The sequence below is a fragment of the Camelina sativa genome, chromosome 8 (assembly GCF_000633955.1).
Source record: "Camelina sativa cultivar DH55 chromosome 8, Cs, whole genome shotgun sequence".
Lineage (NCBI taxonomy): Eukaryota > Viridiplantae > Streptophyta > Magnoliopsida > Brassicales > Brassicaceae > Camelina > Camelina sativa.
Window position 1 is genome coordinate 3,431,841 of NC_025692.1, and position 16,995 is coordinate 3,448,835.

At 35.8% G+C, this 16,995-nt stretch overlaps 3 protein-coding genes across 5 annotated transcripts; 2 read left to right on the top strand and 1 right to left on the bottom strand.

Moving 5' to 3' along the window:
• LOC104705948 (glutamine synthetase cytosolic isozyme 1-4) lies at nucleotides 1,841-7,726 on the bottom strand. 3 transcript variants are annotated; one of them, XM_019228293.1, is made up of 13 exons: nucleotides 7,428-7,720; nucleotides 7,115-7,154; nucleotides 6,911-7,014; nucleotides 6,771-6,819; nucleotides 6,564-6,670; nucleotides 6,381-6,468; nucleotides 6,170-6,298; nucleotides 5,979-6,053; nucleotides 5,830-5,883; nucleotides 5,691-5,728; nucleotides 3,146-3,213; nucleotides 2,263-2,375; nucleotides 1,841-2,164 (listed from the first exon to the last, which is right to left on the bottom strand). In XM_019228293.1, exons 1-13 carry the CDS (start codon nucleotides 7,499-7,501, stop codon nucleotides 2,012-2,014), a joined length of 1,092 nt encoding a protein of 363 aa, XP_019083838.1. In that variant the 5' UTR covers nucleotides 7,502-7,720; the 3' UTR covers nucleotides 1,841-2,011. The 3 variants fall into 3 exon arrangements, with proteins under 3 accessions (XP_019083838.1, XP_010420354.1, XP_010420355.1); XM_010422052.2 differs by lacking the exons at nucleotides 1,841-2,164; nucleotides 2,263-2,375 and adding an exon at nucleotides 2,765-2,955 and having other exon boundaries at nucleotides 3,054-3,213; nucleotides 7,428-7,717; XM_010422053.2 differs by lacking the exons at nucleotides 1,841-2,164; nucleotides 2,263-2,375; nucleotides 3,146-3,213 and adding an exon at nucleotides 3,601-4,687 and having other exon boundaries at nucleotides 7,428-7,726.
• LOC104705950 lies at nucleotides 9,964-11,666 on the top strand. Its single transcript, XM_019228652.1, has 2 exons — nucleotides 9,964-10,377; nucleotides 10,458-11,666. Exons 1-2 carry the CDS (start codon nucleotides 10,144-10,146, stop codon nucleotides 11,664-11,666), a joined length of 1,443 nt encoding a protein of 480 aa, XP_019084197.1. The 5' UTR covers nucleotides 9,964-10,143.
• LOC104709171 (putative nuclease HARBI1) lies at nucleotides 12,418-12,916 on the top strand. Its single transcript, XM_010425825.2, has one exon. It carries the CDS (start codon nucleotides 12,418-12,420, stop codon nucleotides 12,838-12,840), a length of 423 nt encoding a protein of 140 aa, XP_010424127.2. The 3' UTR covers nucleotides 12,841-12,916.

A 16,995-nucleotide genomic window follows, 5' to 3' on the forward strand; every position in this document is an offset into this window, starting at 1 on the left:
TAGGTGTGAAATCTAAATGAGCTTTTTCGCAAGATGTTAAAAAAGTGGGCACAAAATAAAAATTGAAATTGACATAAATGTTGGAATATCTCAAAATTCCAATATGCAAAGTCAGCATAAATGGATCAAAATCTTAATTAATTGATGTAAGTTTAAGGTTGAGAGAGAGAGAGAGAGCAAGAAGGAGAGAGGAAGAAAAGGAGCAATTCTTTTTTTTTACGATGAAAAGGGGCAATTCAATGTAAAAAGAGTGATAAATGTGAAGAGACAGAAGGGCACAGGACTTTTCTGCCCATTGCAGAAAAGATAGCCTGATGTGAGAGGTGATGAAATCATTTTGTAATCGATTGCTTTATGATTGCTCCTTTATATTTTTATATTTTTCTTTTATTTTGTAAGAGATAGAGAGCATTAATAACTAGTGAAAATTTTTTATTGAGTTGGAATTTGTTTTTTTTTTTTCTCTCTGTATCTCTAAAGCTGTTAAAAAGTAGAAGAGAAAAAAGTAAATATTCAATAAACAAAGTGCTTTTCCCAAAGCTTTTTTTTCCCTCTGCGTTCTCACTTATATATGTAGTCGTATTATTTGTTTCTGACAAATTAAAATAAGTAAAAGATAAAGTCAAGGGAAGAAAAAAAGCAAAAGTTAAAAAAGCTGCACGATGATGAAGGTATAATGACTAAATGATAATCGAATGCATGCATGCATTGCATTGTCCTATATACACACACAACACATACCACAGTAACTTTATACTAACTTTTGCTGACTCGTTTGTTTTCAATTCCCTCAAAGCATTTACTTCTTCTTCTACTTTTTATTTTACTTATTTCAACTCCCAAAGGATTCACTTCACAATTTCACATAGCTTCTTCCGAACTTTATTTATTTGTTTCACTATGTAGATTTTTTTTTTAAAGAAGATATTTTGGAACCATAATGAACGACACCTAATCTTAACATGGACTAACAACACGAGTCTTCAACCATTGAATTACAAAATAAAAGTTTTATTCGGACCAATGCATCCCGGATTAGTTTAGATAATTTGTTGGATTTTTTTTTTTTTTTTTTTTTTTTNATTGGGACGAGAAAACCAATATATTGAATGGAAATCAAGCCTACTTTGTTTTGAATAACGTAAATAAAACAAAATTTTGGTGATCAAAACTAAAGTTTATTCATATTTCCATAAAGAGAAGTACAGTATTAACAAAAACATCAAGCCGCAACCAACTTATATAGGTTCTTTATGATACTAGGCTACTAATAATAATAGTTTAAACCCAAATATAAGAAAAAATTTATATCAGAGTTTCAAGAAGTTTGTTCCAAGTATCAAAAATAGCATAAGATTAGTGTACTTTGATTTCGTGTCTTCTATCTTGTTGTATCGTGAAGGCTTTCTATATTTGTATATTGCATATTTGAGTCCATATAATTACAATGGGCCCAATAAAATTAATGTGTTTAAACATAAATCATCCAATTTATAACCTTTAGATATAAGTTTTCTCTATCCATCTTTTGTAATGTCTAGTTTGGGCCGACTAGTAACGGAGAAGTCTGAAATATTTGCAATTTTTGTGTTTACGATTATTCATTTTTTTAAATTTGACCCACTGAATTTTATATGTTTTTCCTTTTTTTTTCTTGACAAAATTAAAATTTTTGGTTAAGGATGATACAGTTAATTAAATTCCGTTTATTCAGTTCGAATGTAATTGGTTCGTTTAGGTTTTGTTTATGGTTTCAAACTTTCAGTAAAAACAAATAGTTCAGGTAAGTTCAATTCGGTTTATAATCTGAATTTTGTAGAGGTTTTAATTAGAAACATAATGAAGTAAAAGTTGGAGAACTATTATTCTCAGAAACAATTTTAAGACTTGAAAATCAAACATTTTGAAACGAAGAACACATGAGAACAGTTTCATAACGAGAAAAAGACCATAGAAGAATGAACATGATGAACTGATTTTAAAGATTCCTTGAAGCTCAAGGTTTCTTCTTTCATGGTTTCCAAAGGATTGTGGATTCAGCAATCATGGAGGTCACAGTGTAAGGATCCATGTTCGAAGCTGGCCTACGGTCTTCAAAGTATCCTTTTCCATCCTTCTCAGTGTCACGGCCAACCCTAATTGATGCCCCACGGTTTGCCACACCCTGTAATAAACCAGTTTAGTAGTAGGCTCATGTGAACAAAATCCAAATCATGTCACTGTTTTAAATAGGCTTATAATGAGTTTAGTTAAGATTCTTACCCATAAGAAAGTGTTGATATCGGCGGTCTCATGTTTTCCTGTGAGACGACGCTCGTTGCCTTCACCATAAGCAGCAATGTGTTCCTTGTGACGCAATCCAAGCTTCTCAATTGCTTTCTTTATGACCTCGTACCCTCCATCTTCTCTCATTGACTTCGTACTGCACAAAAGGAAACATCCCAATTCACCAAAAACAAAAACGAAGAGTAATAATCATATGATATGACCAAGAACCAGAGCAGACTCTTCTACAACAACAACTATTAGGGGATCTCCGAGATTCCGAGATCGAGTTAAATGAAAAGTTAATATTTGTATAGTATTTATTAGTGTAGATATGATTACGTTCAATCTTATGTAGTACTTATTATATAAAGATCTTACCTTATCTTATGTTTGTGATAACTACAAACTCTTGTATAAATATGTTGGTNGAAACGAAGAACACATGAGAACAGTTTCATAACGAGAAAAAGACCATAGAAGAATGAACATGATGAACTGATTTTAAAGATTCCTTGAAGCTCAAGGTTTCTTCTTTCATGGTTTCCAAAGGATTGTGGATTCAGCAATCATGGAGGTCACAGTGTAAGGATCCATGTTCGAAGCTGGCCTACGGTCTTCAAAGTATCCTTTTCCATCCTTCTCAGTGTCACGGCCAACCCTAATTGATGCCCCACGGTTTGCCACACCCTGTAATAAACCAGTTTAGTAGTAGGCTCATGTGAACAAAATCCAAATCATGTCACTGTTTTAAATAGGCTTATAATGAGTTTAGTTAAGATTCTTACCCATAAGAAAGTGTTGATATCGGCGGTCTCATGTTTTCCTGTGAGACGACGCTCGTTGCCTTCACCATAAGCAGCAATGTGTTCCTTGTGACGCAATCCAAGCTTCTCAATTGCTTTCTTTATGACCTCGTACCCTCCATCTTCTCTCATTGACTTCGTACTGCACAAAAGGAAACATCCCAATTCACCAAAAACAAAAACGAAGAGTAATAATCATATGATATGACCAAGAACCAGAGCAGACTCTTCTACAACAACAACTATTAGGGGATCTCCGAGATTCCGAGATCGAGTTAAATGAAAAGTTAATATTTGTATAGTATTTATTAGTGTAGATATGATTACGTTCAATCTTATGTAGTACTTATTATATAAAGATCTTACCTTATCTTATGTTTGTGATAACTACAAACTCTTGTATAAATATGTTGGTCATGAGATTAATAAAATCATCTTCCACAAACTTCTACATGGTATCAGAGCACTGATCCAAAAACCTACAAAACCTCTAAAACTCTCTCACCGATCTCTTTTTCTCCTCTGTTCTCACCGATCTTTTTTTTTCTCTCCTCTGTTTTTCTCTGCAATTTCTCTGTTCATCATGACATCCGAAGTCTCCTCTACCTCTGCTGAATCCTCCCCTGTCTTTAACATATCCAAGCCTCACAAAACCTTGATCTCCCTCAACATGGCCAACATCACCAAACTCACGCCAAATAATTTCATTACTTGGCGCTTACAGATCAGATCTCTTCTTGAGGCTCATGACCTTCATGTCTTCATCGACGACGAAGACAAAACGCCTGCTGAAAACGTCACCACCTCTACTGGTGCATCTCAACCAAATCCAAACCTTGCGGCTTGGAAACGTCAAGATAAGCTCCTTTTCAGTGTCATCCTCGGTTCTCTCTCTCTCTCTGTTCAGCCAATTGTTGCTCGTACTGCAACAACAAGAGATCTTTGGCTCACTCTCTCTCGCACCTATGGCAACGCATCTCGTGGTCACATCCGTCAAATCAGGGACCAGCTCAAAGACATCTCCAAAGGGACTAAGTCGATTCATGACTACATGCGTGATATCATCGACAAGTCCGACAAACTCGCTCTGCTTGATGCTCCTCTTCCTCATGAAGATCTTTTGGACTATATCACGTCTGGTCTTGGTGAAGACTACCGAGCTGTCATTGAGATGGTTCAAGGCCGTGACACGCCAATCTCAATCCCGGAACTCCATGAAAAACTGATCAACCGCGATAATGCCCTCAAAGCCTCTGGAAAATAGACTTTTTTGTTCCAGCCACTGCGAACGCCACTCAGTCTGGTTTCAGGCCGTCTTAGCCGTCTTCCCGTGGTGGCTACAACTCTTCTCGTGGAAGTTCTCTTCCATCACGCCCATACCTTGGAAAGTGTCAAATTTGTGGAGTTCAGGGTCATGGTGCTCACCGCTGTCCGCAATTCCGACCACCCTCACCAGCTCCCTCCTACTCGCCACAGTACCCTCCTCCCTATCGTGGTCCTGCCCCTTGGTCTGCTCCGCACTTACCGCTTCCCACGCCTCAATGGCACCAGCAACCTCAGGCTCATCACACCACCAGTTCTCCACATCCTGACCTCTCTCCATGGCTTCTTGACTCCTATTATTAAATAAGTAGATTTATCATTATTGAATATGTAAAGAATTTGTTAGACAAGTTATATCTCTTGTATAAATATAAGTCTAGAGGCTAATGAATAAAATGAGAGAAACTATTCTACTTCTAACGTTTCCTCCAAATCTATCATGGTATCAGAGCATTGATCCTACTTCCTATGGGTTATGGTTGTGTTATTTTCGCATTCTGGAAAAAAAAAAAACCTATGTTTTTCTATCGATTCCTACTATCTTTGTTGGAAATTTTTAATTCTTTTTTTATACACGTTTGTTTTGTTTTATTTAATTTGGAATTTTGATTTATTTTAAAAAAAGAGAGAAAAAAAAAGTTTTGTTCGATTGTTTAAAAAAAAAAAAAAGAAGAAGATGTGTTCGTCTCTTTCATGAGAGATATGGGCACAATAGCACATGATTGTGTTTTTCGTATGAGTCTTCATGTGGTATCATCTTTCACTACGAACAAGATGGTCCACGAAGATAACTTGCAGGTGACGAATCCAACGGATACGATGCTGATCCGAGGATGACAAACCTGAATCTGACCATGACCACTACACAAGTTTTTTCATGAACAAGAAGTTCAAGAACGATATAAACTTGTGATTTTGAAAACAGTAGAGATACACATTCTCCACCGAATCCATGACCTTATGGCGATGTATAATGCCATTGATGACTCTATAATGAGTATGAAGATGATGTGATGATGATTGTCCAATCTCATACGTATTACCACGTATGAGCTTGCGGGAGGGTATTAGGAGATCTTGGAGATTACGAGATCGAATTAAATGGAAAGTTAATATTTGTATAATATTCTCCTATTATTAAATAAGTAGATTTATCATTATTGAATATGTAAAGAACTTGTTAGACAAGTTATATATCTTGTATAAATATAAGTCTAGAGGCTAATGAATAAAATGAAAGAAACGATTCTACTTCTAACGTTTCCTCCAAATTTATCAACAACAACAAAAAAAAACCTGTAATTTGTGTGTGCTCCTGCACCATTCCAGTCTCCCTGAAGAAGAAAACACACAAAAAGAGTAACTAAGTGAATTTTACAAAACCAAAGATTTTGGTTGCTCATTTATATACTACACTAGGGTGAAAAGCACAAACCGGAATTGGTTTAGGGTCTAAAGACAGAACAACTCCAGCAAGTTCTGTGATCCTCTGTTTTAACATACCCAAGAAACAGAGTCATAAATCAGAAAGAGAAAGAGAGACAATGTGTATAAATCGCCATGATTTTTTAATGATATATATACCTCGAGGATGTAACGAGCGACCCAGACCTGATCGGCGGCAGCAATTCCAACGGTAGGACCGACTTGGAACTCCCACTGAAGCCAACAAACACATGATCAGTTTCACGGGTTTGTTTTGTTTTTAGTTCTGGAATCGATCAACACTATATTGAATCGTAAAAATAAAAGAGAAAAGGGAGTGAAATTTTAACCTGACCGGGCATGACTTCTCCGTTGGTGCCACTGACATTGATTCCGGCGTAAAGACAAGCTTTGTAATGAGAATCCACGATGTCTCTTCCAAAAGCTTTGTCTGCTCCAACTCCACAGTAGTATGGTCCCTGTTTTTAATTTATTGATTTTTTGTTTTATTTTTCATGAGCTCAATCAAGATGTTGGATGATCGCCGGAAAGAGAGTCTACCTGAGGACCTGGGAAGCCGCCGACTGGCCAACCTACAGGCCACTTAATATCCTTTTGCAGCAAAGTATACTCTTGCTCAATTCCATACCTAAATTTTAAGATTTGCAAATGTGTACGTTGACAGTATTTCACATTTTATGTTTGTAATATATTTTAGAGAACATTTTGTTTTAAGATATTTACCATGTTACTTCGGCGACAACGTTGGGATCGCTAAAGATCTTGGCTGCTGCATGCCTTTTGTTAGTGGGAATCGGTTCACCGGCTGGTGTATACGCGTCACACATCACCTGATTCCCAAATCATTAACCCCCAGAACAATATATTATTAACAGTTTCAAGAATTTCTTCAAATCATATAAGAAAGCGTTTATTGGACTTCTGATTTACAAGGATGTTGTTGCCTCTCCTGAAGGGGTCTTTGAAGATAGCTTGAGGGCTAATTAAAAAAACACATGCAAAAATCAAAATATTATTAATAACACATAATTTACTTATTAGTTGTATTAATTAGAATTTTTGAAACATACTAGAGGATGACTTCACTGTCATCGCCAGGAGCTTGGCCGGTGCTAGAACCATCATAGTTCCATTTCGGCAACTCCGATGGATCTTTCACTGGTCCCGACAAAGTCTGCAATTAACAAAAAGTTTAAATCCTTATTTTTAAGTTTCTTAGTACTATTTACTCACCGTTTTATAATACTCTAAAAAACACAATAACTAATAATCACCCTTGCTTTGCTTCTCATATCCAAGCCTGATCCACCAATCCTGTTCATCAAAATACCAAAAGTTGATCAAAGTGTTTAGTGAATCCAAAATATTTTAACGTACTATATATGTTTTAACCAAAAGTTTAAAACTTTTGACTCATGTACCTCAAGAAATATGCAAACTCAAACACAAAAGCAAGGTTCACCAAAAAAAAAAAATATTTATCCATTATTATAAATTAACAATAACAAAGAAGATATATGCTATTTTAGACGTTAACGAAACTTCAAACGACTAAACTGACAGAGATCGATGAAGAGAGTCACGAACCATATGTACTCGGCGATGATCTGGTCAGTGGAATCGGAGAGATCGAGATTGATCAAATCTGCAAGTGCCGACATTTTTTGAGGAATCTTCTAAAATATTCTTTGTAATTACGTACACTAAAGAGATTCCTACAAGGTAACTGTTTATATAATAGGGAAAGAGAAGGGGGTAGGTAGGTTTGGTGTGTGCTTGACTTTGCTAATGCTTTTGGAAATTGTTTTCCGCAAAACTAAACAGAGAATATGAGAAAATATCGGACTATTATTGGAAAATGCGAATTATCAGGAGATTCTGAAAGATTCTGGCTTTAGAAGATTCAATTTTTCAGTATCTTTTTGTTTTTAGCCGTTTTTAAAAAATTAAAAAAACTCTGTATTTTACATATTTACATAGTTTCCATATAAATAAACATAATTAAAAAAAAACTGTTGACCTGGATATCCCAATAAGTGCTATACTACACCATATATAAAGTTTCTCACCTAACCCTATAGTTTTTGTTCAGTATATTAAAACAACATTACATATTTACCAAACTCCAGAATATAAAATTTCGATCGAACATAATAATCATGTGCATCGAAATATAAAAGATATTGAGAATAAGAGACAATCGAATCTTTTGAGAGAGAGGGCTAAATAAACTAGGTTCATACACTTTCTAAGTGGGAATTTTGGATATAGAACAGTTTGGAAGAGTGCGTGCATTATAGTTTGTTTGTTTTTTTTTTTTTTTTTTTTTTTTGTGTGTTTGCTTTTTTTTTTATAGATTAAACCGTAGCAAGAACTTGTGTTTAATTTTATTATCAAAGAAAAATGATATTACTGTTTACATTGAAAATGCGTGACCAATCTTTTCCTTAAGTCGTGGGGCTCTAACATTTGAGTGGTGCACCGTAAGCTTCCACTTGTTTCGAGATCCAAACTTTATCTTCTAAAGATTCTTGTTTTTAAGGATTCTTTGTCCCATATTAAACCGAGATATATTAGGATATTTGAAAAATTTTCTTAATCTACCAGACTTCTTGGAACTTTATCAAACATCCATAATCTTGGAACTTTATCAAAAAAACCATAACTTTAAGTCTGTAACTATTGGTTTTACATCATGCCATTAGAAATTAGAATTGGGATCAGTCAGTCCAATACTAGGTTAGATTAGTGATAATACCCAGTTATTGCAATTGGTTGGTGGGTCAGCAGTAGTACTCATTATGTTCCCGTTACTTCGGGCTATATAATATGTATATATGTCAACATTCTTCTTTCTGAAGATTTTAGATACAAACAAAATACGAAAGCTATTTTTCTTCATTGGTGGGTGCATGAGTCCTAATCCTCTAACCCCATACAGTCCCAACTTGTATATTACGATAGTGATATTAAGCCAGTGAATGGAAACAGATAATTTGCGGTTTTCAAAAAAAATTAATCAAAACCGCACAGGTGTAGTGAATCAGAAGAAAAAGAATTAATGTGCGTTTAAAAAAAAAGAAAAAAAAAACAAACAAACAAAAAGCGGATTGTTGAGAAGATAATAACTTGAACCGCGTTTCAAAAAATTAATGGGCAATAACCAGCGGATTTCTAGACCGCAGTTAATAAATGTTTCCTTTAATACATTTTTTTAATATTAAAGTGTACTATATATGAAATATCTATCTATGCTACAAACCTAAAAACTATAATCTCTCACTGCTCTCTCTCACGAACCCATGATTCCCCTTCTAGGTAATGTTCTTTTCTTTTTTCTAATATTCTTTCTTTTTTAATCACTCTCATATTTTTTATTTTCTTTAGATATTTTTTTATCAAAACCTAATCTCCTCTCTCTCAGATTTGACTCTACTCCATTAAGAAAATGTTTTTTTAATCACTCTCATATAATTTTTTTTTATTATTGACAAAACTATTCTCATTTTTTTATAAAAACAATGTTATATAGGTTTTGTTTAATATATTTTTAAAATGAATTAATGAAAAAACACTTTTAAATGATTTGTTAAATTTTAAATTTATAAAAACTGATTTAAAGTGCAGTTTCCATGTCAATAAATAGAGTTGTAGTATGTGTTTTAAGTTGCAAATTAATAAAAATAATAATCATATTGTTCAGTAAATAATATTATTGTATATGCTATTTAAATATCATAGTGGTTATTAAAACACCCATGTATTAATTATAGTGTTATTTTAAAAATTTTGTAATCCAGTTTACTTATTTTTAAAAAAATTATACATGTTAGTTTATTTATATAGCAATTGAACATTTTCATTATGTTTCATATCATCTTTAATTTTTTTTCCTAACTAATATATAAATATATATATATATATATATGAAAATATATATTAGTTTGGAAGTAAAACTATATATTTAAAAGAATTCTTATTAACAATAAAATTATTAATACTTTATTAAATGTATAATAACCAGTGACTTTCACTAAATGTAGATATGTCTTCTAATCGTCGAAGAAACACAAATCCTTCTAGACAAACAAGTTCAAATCAACCAACTGAAAATTTAACTTCTCCTACGGAAACAACAGTACGGGTAAATTTTCTTTAGCTTTTCTTTAAAAACTTAAAATAATAGTTCTATTTTATATAATATAGGACATTGTATTTTCAAAATTTGTAGAACAAAGACAAGTATAAATGGTCGTACATTCAGGAAAAAACATTATATCAATTGTTCGACGAAGCAAGTGCGATGAATAATTATACTCTTAAGAATCCTACTGCTATCGGTAGAGAGTATATGGTAGAAAAATTTAACCAAGCATTCAACATGAATATAACTTATGGATTCTTCAAAAACAAACTTGATGAATTCAAAAAAAGTTACAAGAGGTGGAAGGTTCTTACGCATAAAACCGGAATCACGGTTGATCATGATACATCCATGATATATGCATCTGACTCATGGTGGAAGGATCAAGAGTTTGTAAGTATAAATAATCCTTCTATTCATCAAGATATGTTTTAAAATTTGGTATCACGAATCTAAATAATTTAAATTTATAGGGATGCAAAGTAACAAAAAGCTTGAACCGAAAGCCACCTCAATTTTGGGATGTGATGCAACGATGTTTCATATTACATGATGTTCAATCACAATCTCAACACTCTGCTCGACAAAGAAGAGAACAGTTGATGAACGAGCATGCAAATGATGAAGAGGATCATGATGATTCAGACAGCGATAGTGGTGACGTTCCACCTCAAATTCCTGTGATGCAAGACGAAGAAGAAGAAGGGTATCATGTTACCATTGATGACGATGACACGAACCAAAATTCTGCTCGTAGAGGCCAACAACGTGGGAGGCTAAATTTGCAGTCAACCGCCAGACGTGGGAGTAATTCACAAAGATCTGGAGGAAGCTCACGAGTTTCTACTGGCAGTGGTTCACGAGGAACTCGTAGGAGACAATCTTTTAAGACAACAATACAAGACAACATTGCTGGCTATAGAGAATTCCAACGACAAAGCTTTCAACAACTACGCCATGGTGGTTTTGACCAAGATGATTATGATGAATTTAAAAAGGCAGAAGCGATATTTAATGATCTTGACCTTCCCAAACATACTCGATTTTATTGGGCCTGCATTAATGCACTTAAAGAGCTAGTATTTTGGCGTAAGTATTTCATTGACATAGCCTCAAGCACCGACGAGGATAAGCTACAATTGTTGGAAGCGATGACTGGTGTTTCGCGGAATAACCAAGATGTGCCAAAACAGTTAGGTGAAGGCCATTCATTTGGGAGTCCCCATTCAGGAGGTCTATCATCCAACAGTCCATCTTCTGTGGGTAATAATTTAGGAGCGCAAAATTCACCTGGTTTTTGGGGACCTGGTTATCAACAATGGGGAACACCGCCAAATGCTCCACAGTGGGGCACACCGCCAAATGCTCCACAGTGGGGTACACCGCTAAATGCTCCAAATTGGGGCACACCGCCAAATGCTTCACATTGGGGAACACCGCCAAACATTCAATCATGGCAACAAACACAAAATGTTCAACAAGGTGGATCATCAGGAACGATTCCGGTAAATGTTCAGGACGGATTTTCACTTGGTGACCAAGTTGAAAATACGAGGAATACTCAACAAGAAGCTTCACCTATCATTCAACAAACATCATCATCTGGTCTCGGTTTCACAAACTATTTTGAAAGTGGACAAATACCACAAACACCTAGACCAGGAGATCTTTTCAATATTTAGGGAACCTCTCAAGGACCAAATGAAAATAATCAAAGCGATGTCGGAGATGAAGATTAATTTGTTGTAATTTCGTTTTATCAATTTGTTTTTTTTTGGCTCATTTATGTTAAAAATTTATTTTAAATTTAATGTAATTTGTTCTTTTAAAATAATATATGTATAATGACATGTCGTTTGTAATGAATGTCAGGCATTTCGTATATGTCAACTGCGATCACAAGGCCTCAACAATCTCAATTATGAAGAGAGAATTGAACTGTGGAATTTGGAAAATGAACAATTTGAAGAATTTGTAATTCAACCAGCTTTGACTTATTATGATCGATATTTTCAAAGGGCACCAACACAAACTGATGGAGGTATGGGATGGAGGAATATTTGGGGTCGACTACAACAAGATGATGTTGCTTGTCTTCAACTATTACGAATGTCACTTCCATGTTTTACGGCATTGTGTAATATGTTGCAAACAAACTATGGTCTACAACCAACATTAAATGTAGGGATTGAAGAGAGTGTGGCTATGTTTCTACGGATATGTGGTCACAATGAAGTTCAAAGGGATGTTGGTTTAAGATTTGGCCGAAATCAAGAGACTGTGCAAAGAAAATTTAGGGAAGTTCTTAAGGCAACCGAGTTATTAGCATGTGATTATATTAGAACTCCAACAAGACAAGAGCTGTATCGCATTCCTGAAAGACTTCAAGTAGACCGAAGATATTGGCCATATTTTAGTGGATTCATTGGGGCTATGGATGGGACTCATGTGTGCGTCAAAGTAAAGCATGAGTTACAAGGAATGTATTGGAATCGACACGATAATGCATCATTGAACATCATGGCAATATGTGATTTGAATATGTTATTAACATATATCATGAATGGAGCACCAGGATCATGCCACGATACATCTGTTCTGCAAATGGCACAACAAAGTGATACCGAGTTTCCTTTGCCTCCATCAGATAGGTATTATCTCGTTGATTCTGGTTATCCAAACAGACAAGGATTTCTTGCTCCTTATAGATCATCACGAAATCGAGTTGTGAGATATCATATGTCCCAGTTTCATTCTGGTCCTCCTCCAAGGAATAAACATGAATTGTTCAACCAATGTCATGCATCTTTACGTTCTGTTATTGAAAGAACGTTTGGAGTTTGGAAGAAGAAGTAGAGGATACTTTCTGATTTTCCAAGATATAATGTTCAAATTCAGAAAAGAGTGGTAATGGCTACAGTAGGACTACATAATTTCATCAGGATTTCAAATTTCTCGGATGCAGATTTCGTAGATGTACTGACTGAGACGAACAACAACCAAAATTTTGAGCATGATATAGGTGACATGGATGCAACAGAGATAGCAGATGGAGAAGCTATGACGCAAATAAGAGATACTATTGCAAATATATTATGGGAAAATCAAAATAATCGATAATTTTTTCAAAAAAATTGTATCTTTTTATACTTGAACATTTTATCAATATGTCAGACAAAAAAAAAGTACTTTTTGATCAACTATAGTATTTAAGATTTATAAATACAATTATTTTTATTATTAATTCATAACATACAATAATGTACAAACATACTAATTATTAATAAATTTATTTATAATATATGTAATTCGCATCGCTTTTCCTTTTTTTTACCATTCACACAATTAATACTGAACCGCAAATAGTTTTTTCACCAATCAAAAATCATTCTGTACCGCTTATTTTGTATAAATCGCACTTGTCCCGCAAACCGCACGTACCGCAGTTGAACCGTACCGCACTCTAAAACCGCTTTCTCCGTACAACCAAAACCGCAATCACCATTCGGACCCTAAGTTGGACCGATGGGTTGTTGTATCAATCGAAATGACATGTATGCTTTTGTTCCTATCTTCCAACTATTTATTAATTTTAAAATACAGAAACGTTTATTAATTCCCCCAAATATACACGCAACTTACAAATTGAATCCCGAACAGTCTGCATTTTAGTGTTTTTCTTCATGTATGCTACAACTAGTTTAGTTAAAAAATTTAAGCTACTGGTTTAGTCGTAGATCCAAATATTAAAACTTTTTTGAATTTCACAGTTATACATTAAATTTCGCATTTTAAATTAGAAAACTCACATAGGAAAAAAATGACATGCGTGAAGTAACAGTCCAATACATGGCCTGCCCTGATCCGACAGAAAGTATGGTAAAACGAATGCGAGTGCTCTAAGGGGAAACAGAGAACTTAATGGAATAAACTGCTAAATCAATAATGACTGCTAACCTGGTCAATGCATCCATTTTAAGCCCACACTCTACTAAAATCATCCCTGATCACCTCCCCCAAGATGCCTCAAGAAAATTTCCTTCCTCACAGGATCTGGACCTTGGTGAAACTAGCAGGAGAGGAAGGGGTCGACCACCTTCACAGAAACAAAAAGCATAAGGAAACCAAATTTTATTGGGTGCAAAAACACAAAAGCGAAATTTCACAAGGAGTTCTCCAAGGAAACAAATTGAACCAAAAGGAGGCTTAAGGGCTGATAACTCAAAAGTAAATCACAAAAAAGGTTTCAAAGAATCCATCGGGCTCTACCGTACCTGTTCCTAGAGCTCACTCACCTAGTGCTGATACAAGTCAAGGCAGAGCTTAAGTCAGAGATAGCGAGGCTACACACCAACCATGTCCTGCACAATCACCACGAGTGAGACTTTTCCCATCAAGTAGGAAGAAGAAGGTGGATTTTCAGAATCCGCCGACTCCTCTTCCTTAAGAATGGTTAGCTGGAACTGTTGTGGGTTGGAGAATCCCATAACAGTCCAGCATCTAAAGGACATAAAGAGAAAAGTATGTCCTGACCTTATATTCCTCATGGAGACCAAAAACCACTCAGAGAAGGTGCTACAGACCCTACAATGGCTTGAATATCCCTCACACCATCTGGTTCCTCCTCACTCTCTTGTCAAAACTTAATTGATACCCGAATTAAAGCTGAAGCAAGGTATTTCTATGCTACCTTTGTTTATGGAGCACCAGACAGAACCAGAAGGATATAAATCTGGGAAAAACTAAAGGAACAAACTAGCTCTCGAGCTGAACCCTGGTTCTTAACTGGTGATTTCAATGACATTATAAACGGAAGTGAAAAATCAGGTGGTCCACCCAGATCGGAGGGCTCCTTTTTGGATCTAAGATCCCTCATGTCCACGTGTGACCTTTTTGATCTCTAGCATACTGGTTACTTCCTATCATGGAGAGGTCAACGATATTCTCACCTTGTCAGATGAACACTGGATAGGGCAAAGGCCAATAATGAATGGACCTTTGCTTACCCATTAGGACGGAGTGAACCCCTTCGCTTTGAAGGTTCCGACCATCGACCGCTTGTCACATCTTTTGATCCTGCCAAGAAAAGAAGAAGAGGCTTGTTTAAGTATTATCGACTCTTAAGGCATATACTAGAGATTAAAAAGATTATCTTAGATGCGTGGAATTCCTATCTTGAGGCGGATGTCGAAACACGGCTCCACCATTGCCGATCAGCCATCATTGCCTGGACCAAGAAACAACAACTCAATAGTCAACAAACCATCAATGATCTCAGGGAACAGATTGAGGAAGCCATGTTTACTGACTCGAGCCCCCAATGTTTACTAGATGAGCTGAACCAAAAACTATCTGATGCTTATCGGAAAGAGGAGGAGTTCTGGAAACAACGGAGCTGCCAGCTTTGGCTAGCTCTTGGGGATAGAAACACAAGATTTTTTCATGCTACCACAAAAAACCGGAAAGCCATTAATAACATTTTAGTCCCCGAGTCAGAACAAGGACATACTGTCTATGAAGATCAAGAAATTGCTGACACTATTACCTCCTACTATCAGGAACTCTTTACATCTGTAGAAGGATCTGGAAATAATGTAGTTCGTGAAGCAATATCACCTTGCATTTCGGAAGAAACCAACAAGGAACTAATAAAAATCCCCTCTGCAAGTGAAATAAAAAATGCTTGTTTTGACATTCACCCTGACAAAGCACCGGGACCAGATGGGTTTTCAGCAAGCTTCTTCCAAACAAACTGGGATACAATCCAAGACAAGGTGATAGCAGAAATCCAAAGTTTTTTCATATCTGGCTCCCTTCCCCTGCAAAATAACCACACACATGTTAGACTGATCCCAAAGATCACCAGTCCAAAACGAGTTGCAGATTACCGTCCCATAGCTCTCTGTTCGGTTTTCTACAAGATAATTGCAAAGATCATCTCAAAACGACTCCAACCAATCCTCCAAACCTGTATCTCCCAGAACCAATCAGCATTTGTACCTGGTCGAGCTATCACAGACAATGTTCTCATTACCCACGAAACTTCACTATCTGAAATCATCTGCTGCACAAGAGAAAGTATACATGGCTGTTAAAACAGACATGAGCAATACATATGATAGATTGGAATGGAACTTTATTGAGGATGTTCTTACCAGAATGGGTTTCCATGCCCAATGGATGACATGGATCATGCAATGCATCACATCATTATCCTATTCATATCTCATCAACGACCAAGCCAAAGGAAGGGTACAACCAACACGTGGAATCAGGCAAGGAGATCCTCTCTCACCGTATATTTTTATCCTCTGTAGTGAGGTTCTTTCCGGCATATGCAACAAAGCTCAACTCCATGGTAGCTTACCTGGTATATGAGTTTCGAGAGGTAGCCCACGGGTGAATCATCTCCTTTTTGCTGATGACATTATGTTTTTCTGCAAGTCAGATAAAAATAGTGTTAAACAACTAAAACTCCTTCTGCAAAAGTACGAGACAGCATCCGAACAAAAAATAAACCAAGAAAAGTCCTCTATCACGTTCTCACACAAAACAAGCAATGATATCAAAGAATGTGTAAAACAAGAACTTGGCATATTCAAGATAGGGGGTCAAGGGAAATATCTGGGTTTACCTGAACTCTTTGGGAGAAAGAAGAAGGACCTGTTCAGCATGATTGTGGACAGAGTTAAACAACGAGCTCTTAGCTGGTCCACCAGATTCTTATCCTCGGCTGGCAAACTGACACTCTTGAAATCAGTTCTTAGTGCAATGCCTTCCTACACCATGTCGTGCTTCAAACTCCCGAACTCCCTTTGCAGTTGATCTAGTGTCAAATAAAACCTAATGTGCACTCAACCAGGATCTAGTGGTGTCGTCGTAACACTTCAAGGTCGAATCCACAGAGACCAAACGATACACTATGAAATTATATAGACCGAGTATAGCTAAAGCAAGAGAAAGTTTGTGTTTCAAGTAATCAATTAAAAAGCAGAAAATAACTAAGGGTTT

What these genes read in the sequence shown, in the direction of transcription:
- LOC104705948 (XM_019228293.1), bottom strand. Translation starts at nt 7,501, where the DNA reads ATGTCGGCACTTGCAGATTTGATCAATCTCGATCTCTCCGATTCCACT. An exon ending in GAGAAGTCATGCCCGGTCAG is followed by an intron (nt 6,054 to 6,169) that starts GTTAAAATTTCA and finishes TGTTGGCTTCAG; the next exon opens with TGGGAGTTCCAAGTCGGTCC. An exon ending in TAGACCCTAAACCAATTCCG is followed by an intron (nt 5,729 to 5,829) that starts GTTTGTGCTTTT and finishes TTTCTTCTTCAG; the next exon opens with GGAGACTGGAATGGTGCAGG.
- LOC104709171 (XM_010425825.2), top strand. Translation starts at nt 12,418, where the DNA reads ATGGATGGGACTCATGTGTGCGTCAAAGTAAAGCATGAGTTACAAGGA.
- LOC104705950 (XM_019228652.1), top strand. Translation starts at nt 10,144, where the DNA reads ATGAATAATTATACTCTTAAGAATCCTACTGCTATCGGTAGAGAGTAT. An exon ending in GGTGGAAGGATCAAGAGTTT is followed by an intron (nt 10,378 to 10,457) that starts GTAAGTATAAAT and finishes TTAAATTTATAG; the next exon opens with GGATGCAAAGTAACAAAAAG.